The 14,611-nt window shown below is 40.9% G+C and overlaps 1 protein-coding gene across 5 annotated transcripts in view; it reads right to left on the reverse strand.

Moving 5' to 3' along the window:
* MACROD2 (mono-ADP ribosylhydrolase 2) overlaps positions 1–14,611 on the reverse strand; it is a 3,010,403-nt gene that overhangs the window by 811,450 nt on the left and 2,184,342 nt on the right. For all 5 annotated transcript variants that reach the window (XM_068232461.1, XM_068232460.1, XM_068232457.1 and 2 more), the window contains exon 7: positions 2,379–2,409. In XM_068232461.1, coding sequence (XP_068088562.1) covers positions 2,379–2,409 — 31 coding nt within the window. The remainder of the gene's footprint in view (positions 1–2,378; positions 2,410–14,611) is intronic.

Genomic DNA, 14,611 nt, shown 5'->3' on the forward strand with positions numbered 1-14,611 from the left:
GGTGTAAATTGTTGTGTGTGTAAAAGTCTAGGCCAGCCCTAAGAGTCCCTAGTTCAAATCCTTGCCACTATATGCATTAAAACTGGGGTTCTGTAAGTTCTTCTCGTATTTATATGGGTTTTCTGCGGGTACTCCAGTTTCCTCCTGAATCCCAAAACCATACTAATAGGTTATTTGGGCTCTAAATCAAAAATTAACGTAATCACAACTTGCGCTAATTCTGTATTCTATAGAATAAATGTTATTAAAATATAATGTATAAAATTCCAACAATCCACAATCCACACTCATACACACCACAACCACTCAATATTGCTATAGGGCCCTTTAAATCAGCAGCGTTCTAATTGCCAACTATAATAAGTTCGTTAGGAATCACTTTTATCACTGCACAGAAGGGATCCAATTTGTGCTTAAACTTGTGAAAAGATAGTTTTTGTGTTTATAGGTAACACAATCCACATTTATTATGCAAAAGCGCTCATATCTGTGCCCGAAGGGGATCCAATTTTCATTGAGTAAAATTACAAACAGATCCTACTTATGTCTCAGAGTGACAGGGTTCAGGTCCCTTATATAGGAGCTCTGTTAGTAATCACTTAGTATCCAGTACAACGATTTCTTGCATGTTTAATTCTTATATGTCAGTCTCTCATAGCCAGCTGCGCTCACCACGGATTCTTTTCTGAAAACCGCTCTGGTGCGAGTGCTTATCCTCTACGATCTCCGCGCTGCCTTCCACTGTCGGCGGTGTTCTGGTTGTCCACAGAGTCCCCTCGCTGTACTGCTTCCGCCCAGCTGGTACCGGTGTGTGCTAGTTGGGTGATGTCACCACTGCAGGGTATTGGATCTTTGTTCTTCAGAACGGCTGCTGCGCGCTGTAGGTCAGCCAGATCCTTGCCCTTAACTGATCGTAATAGTAAATCAAATTAACCTTAACGCGTTTCGACCGATTAACATCAGTCCTCTTCAGAAGGATTTTGGTTTTGAGAGTGTCCATCAGTCCAGCGTGATATAAACTCCTTGTGGGTAGTCTCCGCCTCTATGCAAATTTCCTCAAAGGCTTTTCATTTAACTGATATAGTGCCCATTTTGCTGTTGATTAGATTGTGTTTCACCTATCCATAGTTCATAGTCTCAATAGTGAGATGGAAATCTCATGTTTCCCTATGGCTCAAGTGGGAGATATTACAGTTTAACAGTGTGCTGACCAGGAAGCTGTTATGGGGTAATGGCCATTTTCAAAATGGAGGTCAGAGAACTCCATTGATCACAGTGGACAAACGGGAAGCAGAAGAGGAAAAAGAGATTGATAAGTAGACTACATGGGAGGTAAGTATGACCTGTGTATGGTTATTTTGACTTTTAATTTTCAGTTCAGGTTCTCTAACATTTTTCATGACTTGAATAGTTTGTTAGTAGAAAGGTGGTTCTAATATCTGTTAACTTCGCAGGGACAACTTACAAAATTTTCCAACTTGATAATAATAATAAAAATAATAAGGAGCAAAATGCTGACCAAGATGGCAGCTCTTACACAGGCAGAAAAACCAAGTCGCAGAAATCTGCCATTGGAAGGAACGACGTACTTGGAACATGCCGTGGTCAGCATGTCTGTTCCATCGAAATGCAGGTTATGGGAAGAATGGTTTGAAGGAAACTAGAGATGAACGCTTTGGCACAAAATAAACATATCCCCCGATAGATTTTACAAAAGAAATACTGTACCTGGTATTTTCGCAGCTCTGGTGTGCCGTTGTTTGTGGGTTTTTTTCTTAAACTCCATGCAAAACACAGTTCATTATAAAAGCATATTATTTGGTGGGCTGTGTGCAAAATGAAATCTTTCTCTTATGACTAACAAATATAGATTTAAAAAAATGTTTTTCAATATACCCTTACATTAGCAGCTCCTCCCACCTCATCACAGCTCTCTGTGATGCTGCAAATATACAGAACAGGAAAGCAGAGCCAGAAGGGGGCAGGCTTGGGCTTGAAAAGACATCTGAGAAGACAGACTCAGCTATAATGATTCCTGACAGACTGAATGCTCAGTCTGGGATTTTAATCAGGGCTGATAACAAGCAGGCTGAGCAGTAAAGAATGAAACAGAAAGCAGGGTAGGTGTTTTCTCTAATGTTCCTATATATATATATATATATATATATATATATATATATATATATATATATATATATATATATATATATATATATATATATATATATATACATACACACACACATATTATATATATATATATATTTAGTAAAATACATGAGGGTGCTTCGTCTCTGGTTCACTTTAAGTACACATTAACTTTATAATTCCCAGATTATTCAGCTATATGCAATACACACAGGGAAGATATTTCTTACCATAAATTCCTGTAGAAATGCAGGGAAAGGCCTGAAAGACAAACAACGAGACATGTGTTAGCCATATTAATCACACCACAGCTGTGAATACCTTCAAGCAAAAGTCATTTCTATTCAGCTATATTGATGTATTTCTATTCAGGTATACATGCAAAGAGCAGAAATGGAGGAATTCTGTGGAGCACCCAGTCAGATCCCTTGTTTCATCACAGGCTCAAAGCAACACTTCCACCTGAGCTCCAGAACTCCCCCTCCACAAACTCGTAATGTGGCCATACACTTATCTTTTTTTCTGTTGATATCCAGCTGATTCCATCATTCAAGGAAATCTGTGAGAAATCGATGCCTCAACATGTTGACCTGATCGATTATTACATCGATTTGTGGCCAAAATTGATTAAATTGAGCGATAATAGCAGAGGGTTGATATCAATGGCGGTGGGTTGTGAGCGGTGGCAGATCAATGACTGGTCAGTGTTACCTCTTCCATGTAGTAGGAGGGCAAACAGATTTTGAATACTATACTATACTATACTATGCCTATAGTGCCTTCTGGCAAATCCGGCCATGCTTACTACACTACATCGAAGTGGTAAAATTGGTCAAAAAAAATGTGATGTGTGTATACCAGGTTTTATACTTTAGACTGTAAAATCAATACTCTTCCTGTTTTATGGTTAAATAAATGGGCCACAATAGAGGAGCAGCAGTGCAGTTGGGCATCTTGTCTAATCTTATCGATCACCTACTTATAAATCAGAGGATGCAGCTATTAGAGACCATCAATAATATGTGGATTATATAGCTTGGAATTGGGCCAATCCAAATCAGCAGGAAGTGCATTTAATTGGACAAATTCCAAGCTCTGAATAATTTGCATTACATCGTCATGCAAGTCAGAATGATTAGCATCTATAGTGGTTTTGATGGTGAAAAGTTCAACAAAAGGTCCTCATCGTTATTAGATTTTTGTTTTATAAACAGGCCCCCTTAGAGTATAGGGAAAGCGGACATCCTATTAGCATTTTAATTTTATGAAGAATTCACTAGGCACCGAGGCTCGCATTGAGCAAACAGAAGCCCTGATATGAGCAGTTTGCCAACTGTCCATTGCCTTGTAATTTGTATAATGGCATATTACTGCTTATCTGTATATGACCCTACATGCTCTCAAACAGAATTACAGTCGTGACTCGTAGTTCTGTCTTTTGCGTAATTACCATGACTGCAGAAAAGATTTAAGTTGTGCAACACTATAACCTCTTGAGGACTGCAGTGCTAAACCCCCCTAGTGACCAAGCCATTTTCAGTAAAATTGGCCACTGCAGCTTTAAGGCCGAGCTGCAGGGCCGCACAACACAGCACACAAGTGATTCCCCTCCCCCCCCCCCTTTTCTCCCCACCAACAGAGCTCTCTGTTGGTGGAGTCTGATCGCTCCCCCGTGTTTATTTTATTTTTTTATAAATGTTATTGTTGTCATTTAAAAAAAAACACGTTTCTTTAAATCCCTTCCTTCCCTCCCTCCCTGGCTACAGCCAGCCAATTATGGCGATCGGCTGTCATCGGCTTCTGCCTATGAGAGCCGATCGCTGTCTTGTCCCCCAGGGGGACAGCCGTGTCACACGGCTGTCCCCAGTGCAGCGCTGCTGCTGATCGCAGCGCTGCACCATGTAAATAGACGGCGATCACGCCGTCTAACAGTCTCCCGAGCGGCAATAGCCCAACGGCGTGACGCGGTCGGCAAGAGGTTAAAGTGAGCACAATAAATAATATATGAAACATCCATGTCCACACAAGAATACTAAAAAGAACAAAAGTGTGGACAAAGCGCTAAGTGTGATTCATTAAAAATGTTTTGCAAGTTGTCAAACATAAGTCCTGCGCTCTAGCATTGTCTCAAGTTACATTTGATAGTCAGACAGAAAAACATTACAAAAATTGTTCAGAAAGACATTTTAGCAGTATGTAGTTTTCAGTTTGTTTGTTTGTTTTTGGTTTGTTTTTCAACAGCAATTTATTATAATCAAGGAACATTTTGTTTCTTAAAGCCCCAGCTCACCCTCATTATTTATAATTGCATTTTATAGTGTGAACTGATGACAGATGGCCACTTTTTTGGACTCTGCCTTTTAAAATCGTATCGCCACTTTTATAAGGCCAAATTGTGTAAACAATCAAAATATAGTTATTTCATTAGTTTAAGCTCTAACGGGCTGTGCTGATACTGAGTTTTAAAGGACGACTATTGCAAGTAATGTAATGTTTGAAATTGTTATTATTATTATTATTATTATTGAGTTATATAGCGCCAGCATCTTCCGCAGCTCTGTACAATAGCATACAGAGTATAACAAAACAAAGAGTACAATACAAACAGTTGATACAAGACAAAAGGGTAGAACAGCTAAAGCAGTGAACAAATTAACAACTTATTTTACACAGAGGTGGGAGGTATTACACAGCCATGGCGGATCAGCCTCGGAAGAAGCACCACCGAGCGAAACGGCCGTTAGGCTATCGTTTCTGCCCTGCACCCACCACTGCCACCCTCTGATATGGTAGGACATCCTTTTCATGCAGTTGTTTGAATGCACACGATGTTTGCACATTATTTTTTGTACCTACCTCTTTGAATGCAAGACATTTTTATACAAGTGGTGATTTCATTCACACTGAACACACTATTAAAACAGAATTAACTGCAGTGCCTGATTCAACAGTCTTTTTTTCTTTTTGATGAGTGTCCTAGGTAGGACAGTATGCTTGCCTGAAGAGGTGAGTTTTCAGATTGCGCCTAAAAACAGTAAGTGTGGGTGAGTGATGGATGTGTTGAGGGAGAGTGTTCCAGAGGAGGAAAAAGGATCAAGATAAGTCTTGTAAGCGGGAGTGGGAAGACGTGATCATCAGGGAAGAAGACAGAAGGATATTGTTAGCAGAGCGGAGATTGCGTGTAGGATGGTATCTGAAAATAAGTTGATTAAGATAGGAAGGAGCTATGTTGTGGAAAGCTTTGTAGGCAAAAGTAAGGATTTTAACCCTCCTGGCGATCAATTAAAACCGCCAGAGGACAGCGCAGCACAATTTTTTTATTTTTTTAAATCATGTAGCTAGCCTAGCGTTAGCTATATGACAGCCGCTGTGCAGCGGCATCCCCCCACCCTCTACGATCGCCTCCGGCAATCAAGCCTGTCCGGAAATCCCGTTCTGAACAGCAGAGAGTTGCAATAGTCTAGTCGGAAAATAATTCGGGCATGCACCAGAAGTTTGGTAGTGTCCTGTGTTAGAAAAGGGCGGATGCGGGAGATGTTTTTTAGGTGGAGGCAACAAGAGGAGGAGAGTTTGTCAATGTGTGGTTTGAATGAGAGACTGGAGTCCAAAATTACACCTAGACAGCGAGCCTGGGGGACAGGCATTATGGAAGTGCCATCAACAGAAATAGAGATGTCTGGCAGGGGCATTGAGATGTGAGGTGGGAAGACTACTATTTCAATCTTGTCCATATTGAGTTTTAGAAAATGGGAGGACATGAAGGAGGCGATGGCATTGAGACAGTCTGGTACACGAGCTGTTAAGGTGTCCAAGTCAGGTGCTGAAATGTAGATCTGGGTGTCATCAGCGTATAGGCGTTATTGGGAACTAAAGGAGCTGATGAGCTTCCCGAGACCATATGTGTAGATAGAGAAAAGGAGATGTCCAAGGACTGAACCTTGGGGAACTCCAACAGTGAGGGGACGTGGAGAGGAGGTGGTGCCGGAGTAGGCAACTCTGAAGGTCCTATCTCAGAGGTAGGAGGAAAGCCAGGAGAGAGCAAGACCCTGGATGCCCATGGATGAGAGGATTTGGAGAAGTAGGGGGCGGTCCGCAGTGTCAAAAGCGGAAGAGAGGTCTAGGAGGATAAGAATAGAGTAGAGGCCTTTAGATTTAGCAATAAAATATATATATTAATAATACGGTACTTATAAAATGTAAATAATAAATACGGTACCTATAAAATGTACATTTATCATTAAAATGCACAAAAAATTACTTATTTCCTATGGTGCTGGCACTTACAGTAAGTAGCAAAGCTAACAGATCTGACAGATTTCTCCCCGTAAGGATCTTTTCTCAGTACTATTACTACCTACTCGCTGGAAAGGATCTATCCAAAGATGTCAACATGTTTCCCGACTCATTTAAATACTATTTTGGCAGCTGGACTGACAAAGTAGCACTCGCATGAATTAGACCTTAGGATTAAGATTAGCAAACCAAACAAAGCTTTGTACACAAGTTGGACTGAACTTGGCCATGGCAGTATTTCGAGGAAGTGTCAGCCAAAAATGTAGCGTGTACCCATAAGATGTACAAAGGGGGACAGGGGATCAGCGGTGGTACAGAGGGATACAGTGGGGATACAGGGGGGATACATTGGACACAGTGGTGAGGAACAAGAGGAAAGAGGTGACACAGTGGGGGGGGGGGGGGCAGAGGTGGCATAGAAGGGGGCACTGAAGGCACAAGGGAACTGGGATGTCACATAGGGGGACATTGGGGGTACAGGGGACAGAGATAAACAGATTCAGGTTAAGAATGAATGTACAGTCCCTGTCTCATTTGTTGACAAGGGCCTACCTATATTCAAAATCCATGGACCCTCCGATTTCACGGAGGTGGTAAAATTGGACACTTATTGGCTAATCAAAATTGGATGCTTGTATGCTCCCATATAATTGGCCCCGCGGTTTAAACCAGATACATTATAATAGCCAATTGACCATTAAAAACGTTTTATATGTTACTTTAGCTACTATTTTCTTTTACCAACCTTTCCAAAAGAGTTTATTGCGGATGATATGTTGTCTCTCATATATATATGGGGGGGGGGGAGGTAATGCCATCAAAACTTGACATTTTAGGAAAAACTATAAGAAAAATCACTTTCTCTGTAGAGAAGCCTTCCTTCGTTTAATGGATAAATGAAAACATCTGATTCTAGATGTGATGCAAAGTGGGAGGAGTTTTACACCCTGTGTAGCAATATATGGTCAACTAAAGTTGCCTAAACCAGCTGGCTGTCCAACTGTCCAAGATGAGCAGGATGAAACATACAGTTCTAATAAACATGAAGCATGCTAGAAGACCCTTTTTAAAGAGTTATTAACCCATGCTGGTGTTTTTATAAGTCCTGAAAAATAGCATAATCACCAAAACCAGAATACATCCCCTTCAATTCCTGGTGATCTAATGTCTACAGGCATTCTTAATTACCTGTAATTGCCTTTGAAGCATTCAAGACTATAGCATCTCCCACAAGGCTAGGAGAATGCACACAATAAACGGTATGCATGTTTTACAGGCCTCGACAGAGCACATAAATGGCGCTAATAAATAGGTATATATTCCCCTTAAGAGATGGCATTTCTTAAACAATACCCAGAGCCGTAAGATCTAGAAGAAAGGGTCACACGTTCAGGTTAAAGCAAACATCTGCAGAAGAAAAGTCTTACGGCTTCCAGGAAGCCCGAGATTAGTAAGCTGTTTAATGGTGAGGTTACAGAATCATTAAAAGACTTGATATTTTACCCACATGCTCTCATGATGAGTTCCTGAATTTGAAAAGTATAACACCTTTATGCACCACTGTGAAACTTAACAAGCCCAAGTGTTATGTTGTCTGGCTAATGTTTGAAACATGTTCCATTAGAGACCACTGCTTGATGAATAAAAATGGCTTAAGAGTTGGGTGAAGTAAAATCTCTGCAGTCAAGAAGGTAAAAGTTTATTTTCACCAATAAGATGAGGTGTTATAGAATTAAACAATTGATTATTAAAATGTGTTGCCAAAGCCACCGAATAATTGGAAACATATGTCTTTTCACCTTCTGGCAATGGAATGGTCTACTGAAAATGTACCACAGTATTTAGTGTAATTTTGAATACAATGCATTTAGCACACTTATATTATCAAATTATTATGGGCCATGTAGATGGCGCACCTTGAACTGGCACTGCACAACCCGGGCAATAAATGCCTAAGCAAGATGGCAGAAAAGCTTCCGGTTACCCTTTTTCATCCTCCTGTCATTCTCCAGTCTCTCATGGCCCCATATTCATATACGGATCATTCAAGCATCGGTTGTGTCTGAATTCTCGCCGGAAACAAACATGCAGCTAATCTTGTCAGATTTTTGTCAGAAACATCTGATCTGCATGCTTGTTCAGGGTCTATGGCTAAATGTATTAGAGACAGAGGATCAGCAGGGCTGCCAGGCAGCCGGTATTGTTTAAAAGGAAATAAATATGGCAGCCTCCATGTCCCTCTCACTTCAGGTGGCTTTAAAGGAATACAATCGAACTTTAACACATTTCTGTCAGTAGCATACATCAAAATTGCATTAACAGCTAGTGCAAACACAGCATATCTTTTTGCTGTGCAATGTTTCTTTTTCTTTTAATTTGCCTCTTAAACGGACCCCCTGACAAGCTGACGGCGTCAGCTAATGGGGCAGCTCATTATGACAGAGGGGATTCCTTTTTACAGTGCAGTAGTGTATTATACTATTGTCACGTTTCCCCATGCTATTTATTACTATTACTATGTTTCCCCGACACTATTTAGCATGCCAGGCATCTGTCATGTAGCCTGCTATGAGGAGCGAGAGACAAACGCTCTCGCTCCTATTCTGCCCAGCCAATCCCCGCAGAAGGAGACTTCCGTGTGTCGGGCTCGGGCTGCCGCCGCATTAGTTGTTTTGTCATCGCTGCGCATCGGAAGCAGGAGCCGAAGGGAAGGAGCAATGATGCGCCCTCCTCCAGCTCATATGGTTGCCGTTGCGTAGCGATGACAAAACAACTAATGCGGCGGCAGCCCGAGCCCGACACACGGAAGTCTCCTTCTGCGGGGATTGGCTGGGCAGAATAGGAGCGAGAGCGTTTGTCTCTCGCTCCTCATAGCAGGCTACATGACAGATGCCTGGCATGCTAAATAGTGTCGGGGAAACATAGTAATAGTAATAAATAGCATGGGGAAACGTGACAATAGTATAATACACTACCGCACTGTAAAAAGGAATCCCCTCTGTCATAATGAGCTGCCCCATTAGCCGACGCCGTCAGCTTGTCAGGGGGTCCGTTTAAAAGGCAAATTAAAAGAAAAAGAAACATTGCACAGCAAAAAGATATGCTGTGTTTGCACTAGCTGTTAATGCAATTTTGATGTATGCTACTGACAGAAATGTGTTAAAGTTCAATAGTATTCCTTTAAGCATGTGCACTTAAAGTGGTCTGAAAGCCAGCATTTCTACTTTGATCTAAAATATTCCACACAGCTTGAAAGCTACTATCTGTTTTGCTTCACGGGAAAGGCTCACCACCGTAGTGGGTACAATAAATTGCAGCAAAACATGAGGAAAGGTTCAATAATAATATTTATTGAGCTACAATCCTGTTATAATAATTATCTAGGCTTGCAGAATCATAGTTTAAGGGTTAGTAATTATTAGTAAGCATGCATCAACATTTCTTTACCAAGTGTTGTAGCAATATCACCCAACGATGAGGGGACTCTGTCAATCCTCTTAAGGGGAAAACACCTGGCGATACAATCCATCACATCTGTTAGTCTCAGCAAAGTCCCGGAGTCCAGGCGTTTTCCCAACCCAATTATACTCCCTAAACCATAACACATGCAAGCGCATATTTGGTCGCTGTCGTAGGCACGTGATCACAGTACAAATCTATGATATTCACTTTTGCGCAATACAACACAGCCGAGTGTAGACACCTCGTGCTCACTGAATGGGAAAACAATGGCTTACTTAGTACGCCTGCGTTTCCCATGCACCATTATCCCACGACTACCCGCTCAAACTGGCTGTAGCAGGATTCAGGAATGCATCAACATTCTTCAATGAACCCAAATAGCATCCAGGACATCTGGAATTGAACTCAGAATATACCCACGTACTGAACTCCAGTAACCAGAAGCAAAGACATATGAGAGTGAACACTAATCATACATACGACACTCATGTCAATTGTGTATCTCACTATCCCAGAAAAAAATTCTAGTAGAACATCACTGAAATGGTTACACAAAGCATTTTCTCCTGCTATTCAGCTTCAAATCCGCAACCAAACTGTAGATAACAGTATATTTTTTTACTTGTTAAACACAAATGTATCAACACTGGAATGTAAACAAACACTCTCTGAGAAACTGTCTCTGCTTGAGGCACACACAGTGTTCAGAATAGCTCATTAGAAGGTTTTAATATATAATAAAAAGCAGTTATAATAGAAAAAGAATAAAATGCAATGCCAGCTTTCAGGACAAGAAAAACTACACTTTGTAAACTTGTAATTTGTAAACAGACAATATTAGGTGTGCACAAAAGCAAATATGATAACTGTATGAGTAATAAAAAGTAGGAAAACACATTTTATTGAATGTTATGTCAAAGTTTCAGACCACTTTAAGGGCCAGACTATGCAGCTAGTTCATATTTATAATTAAAGAAAAAGTGGGGAAAAAAAATAAATCAATACATTATATAGTGAGAAGTTAAAAAATGGAAGAGAGATCAAAAAATGAATGATATTTGCCATGTAATTTGTTTATATTGTTTGATCCACAATGAGCCTGCATGGCATCATCTTTATTACTGGCAGACATGAAAAGAAACAGACATTACCAACTGCCATTATCCATAAACACACCTAACAATGCAATACGTTTTTTCAGTTTTTTTTATAGACATACATATGCACGGAGGGAGATACAGATGCAGTTGGAAACAGCCATTATTTCCCACAATTCAACAAGGCTCCCATAGTGTGATGTCATTAATAAATGATTTAGTCAGTGTTTGCCCACTGTAAAATCTTCCCTCTCCCAGATTTACAATCTGAAATTTATCACATGGCGACATCTTTACTGCTGGCAGGTGATGTCTGTGGAAGGCGATGCTGCTTTTTTGGCAGCTGGAAACTGACATCACACTGTGGGAGGGGTTTCACCAAAATATCAGCCGTGAAACTCCCCTGTTCTGTTTGAGAAAAGGCAAAAATTTCTCATGGGAAAAGGGGTATCAGCTACTGATTAGGATTAAGTTCAATCCTTGGCTACAGTTCCTCTTTAACAACTGTATACGTTTCGATTTTGAAACTCTTTGTTGTATGTAAAGAGGAACTGTCGCGAAAATCTTAACATTTAAAACACATACAAATGAGTAGTTCATTTCTTCCAGAGTAAAATGAGCCATAAATTACCTTTCTCCTATGTTGCTGTCACTTACAGTAAGTATTAGAAATTTGACATTACTGACAGATTTTGGGCTAGTCCATCACTCCATAGGGGATTCTCAGCATGGTCTTTATTCTTTATAAAGACATTCCCTGAAAAAAAACTGCCATTCACTAAGTGCTTTTAAAAAAAGAGAAAACCCTGAACCCCCCCCCCCCCCATTTGTAGATGGGCTAGTCTAAAATCTGTTGGTAATGTCAGATTTCTGCTACTTACTGTAAGTGACAGCAACATAGGAGAAGAGTAATTTATGGCTCATTTTACTCTGGAAGAAATGTACTTTTTGTTTGTATATGTTTACATGTATTTCAAATTGTAAGATTTTCATGACAGAGGTCCTTTAAATATGAATTACTCACTTGATGAGCAGGTGTACAGCAATACCAGTGACAACCTACGTTATACAATTTGCTCCAAGCATTCTTTTATCCACTGGATTCTATTTTTTAGCTAGGTATATGAGAATGCTGGCCTTTATAGATATTATATATAGTTCTATGACCTTTAAAACCAAATAGGTATTTGTTAAAGCTCAAGCACTCCCCACAATCTCTTCGACATCCCAGCTGAAACCAGCATTCTGTGTTGCTACCAGGTGACTTCCAGACAAACGTGTTTTATTTCACAGATCTTCAGTAACAGCCCCAGGTTGCAAAGACAATAACCTACAATTTTCTTTTCTCAATAAGCTCAATAGACGATGATGACCAGATGTGTGCATTGCAAGTGCAGAGGATTCCAGTTTGTTACTAGCTGGCAATAAGTAGCACAGATGTATGTGTCCCCTGGCAGCTCTCGTGGTAATGATACTTGAATTCCCAGAGCTGGGTATACATCATTATTAGGGTCAACAAGTGTAAATGCAATTTTCTAGGCCAGAATTTTAGGTTTGGAGTCAGACAATAGAATGAATATTGTTCTAAAAGGTTATGTTTTTCATTCTGGAATGCTATAGCAACATGGACTGTTGTTTGGATTTGGAATACTTTAACCCCGATACACAAACAAGGTGTCCAGCGCCGATCATAACAGTGCTGGCTTGAAGAAAGATAAAAAAAAAATGTGACCACATATCAGTAGATATTCACCACTTGTTCAAATAAAAAAGGAGTCAGCAGAACAGCCAATGTGCATCATGTAAAAAAATACCGTATATGCCGGCGTATAAGACGACTGGGCCTATAAGACAACCCCCCAACTTTTCCAGTTAAAATATAGAGTTTGGGATACACTCGCCGTATAAGACTACCCCTCTTCCAACGCACACCAAATAAAAATGTAAAAAAACATCATATACTTGTGCTATGTATGAACAGAAAATGGTGCTGTAGTGTATGTGGTACCCAGTATATAACAGTATATAGGCGATTGACTGGTGGGATTGGTCAACTCTCCCTCTCCCTATGTGGATTGGTCGGCTCTCCTTGTCTCCCTGTTTATTAGAGCGGTATGGAAGAATAGATCATGCTGTGCCCATAAAACATTCACCCGTCTGGCCCGCCCTTGTATCTTATTCACCTCCTTCTCTGCCTCTCAAATCTCGCTCATGTGTGCCTGCATCGCTTCACTACAATCCTCAGCAGCGAGATCTGAGAGGCGGTAACAGGATAGGGTGTATTACCTGGCATCAATGACACCCGGCGTATAAGACGATCCCTGACTTTTCAGAAGATTTTTTTAAGGGTGAAAAAGTAGTCTTATACGCCAGAATATACAGTAAATAAATATGGCAACCTCCGTAACCCTCTAACTTTAGGTGTGCTTTTAGAATGGAAATCTCCAGGCCTGACAGATGTTCCCTGGCATACATGCAAAAAAAGGTGCCTCATTTCACATGAGCACTCCCTCTACTGATGATCCCTAACCAATGCCAACTGCCCCCCCCCCCCTTCCACCGATGCCTAACCAACCGCATACCCATGCCAAAAATATCAAGCGCCGCAGAAGTTTGAGCACCCCATAGGCACCCATGAAAGTTGTGACTATAAAGGGATATTTGGGGATCCAGAAGTGCCCAATAAAGAAGACGGCTTATACAAACTGTGGCTACCAATAGCAGACACACCAGCGCTGGTGCCAGGGCCGGATTTACCATAAGGCACTGTAGGCACATGCCTACAGGTGCCTGATGATGGAAAGGCAGCACACTCCTTTCCCAGAGCGCCTCCCTCTCCCTCCTTCCCTTTGCAGAGTCCTCATGAGAGTGAAAATGAGCGGCTAATCACCCTGCTCTTGGCATTCCACTGAAGAGATCTCACTTCAGTCAGAGGCAACTTAATACTGAGGGTACCTCTGGCTATCTAATTCTTGGGGGCACCTCTAGCTACTTAATATTGAGAGTAACTCTTGCTACCTAATACTAAGGGACACTTGTAGCTACCTATGATGGGTAAGGGAGAAGAGACAGCTGGGCCTGCAAGCATACTTGCAGTGTGATTTGGCGGGAGTTTGTAGGTTCAAGGAGGGTGAAATCTACGGTGCCATGACATCTGTGTCTATATAAGATGTCATGATATAAATCCAGGCCTGGCTGGTGCCACTATTCTATTGGGCCCGTCTGGCTCCCAAGCTCTGTAGCTACAGTGGTGTGAAAAACTATTTGCCCCCTTCCTGATTTCTTATTCTTTTGCATGATTGTCACACTTAAATGTTTCTGCTCATCAAAAACCGTTAACTATTACTCAAAGATAACATCATTGAACACAAAATGCAGTTTTAAATTATGTTTTTTTATTATTTAGTGAGAAAAAAAGCCTCAAAATCTACATGGCACTGTGTTAAAAAGAGATTGCCCCCCTTGTTAAAAAATTTACTTAACTGTGGTTTATCACACCTGAGATCAATTTCTGTAGTTACCCCCAGGCCTGATTACTGCCACACCTGTTTCAATCAAGAAATCACTTAAATAGGAGCTATCTGACACAGAGAAGTAGACCAAAAGCACCT

Source organism: Hyperolius riggenbachi, chromosome 4, assembly GCF_040937935.1.
Source record: "Hyperolius riggenbachi isolate aHypRig1 chromosome 4, aHypRig1.pri, whole genome shotgun sequence".
In the NCBI taxonomy this organism is placed as follows: domain Eukaryota; kingdom Metazoa; phylum Chordata; class Amphibia; order Anura; family Hyperoliidae; genus Hyperolius; species Hyperolius riggenbachi.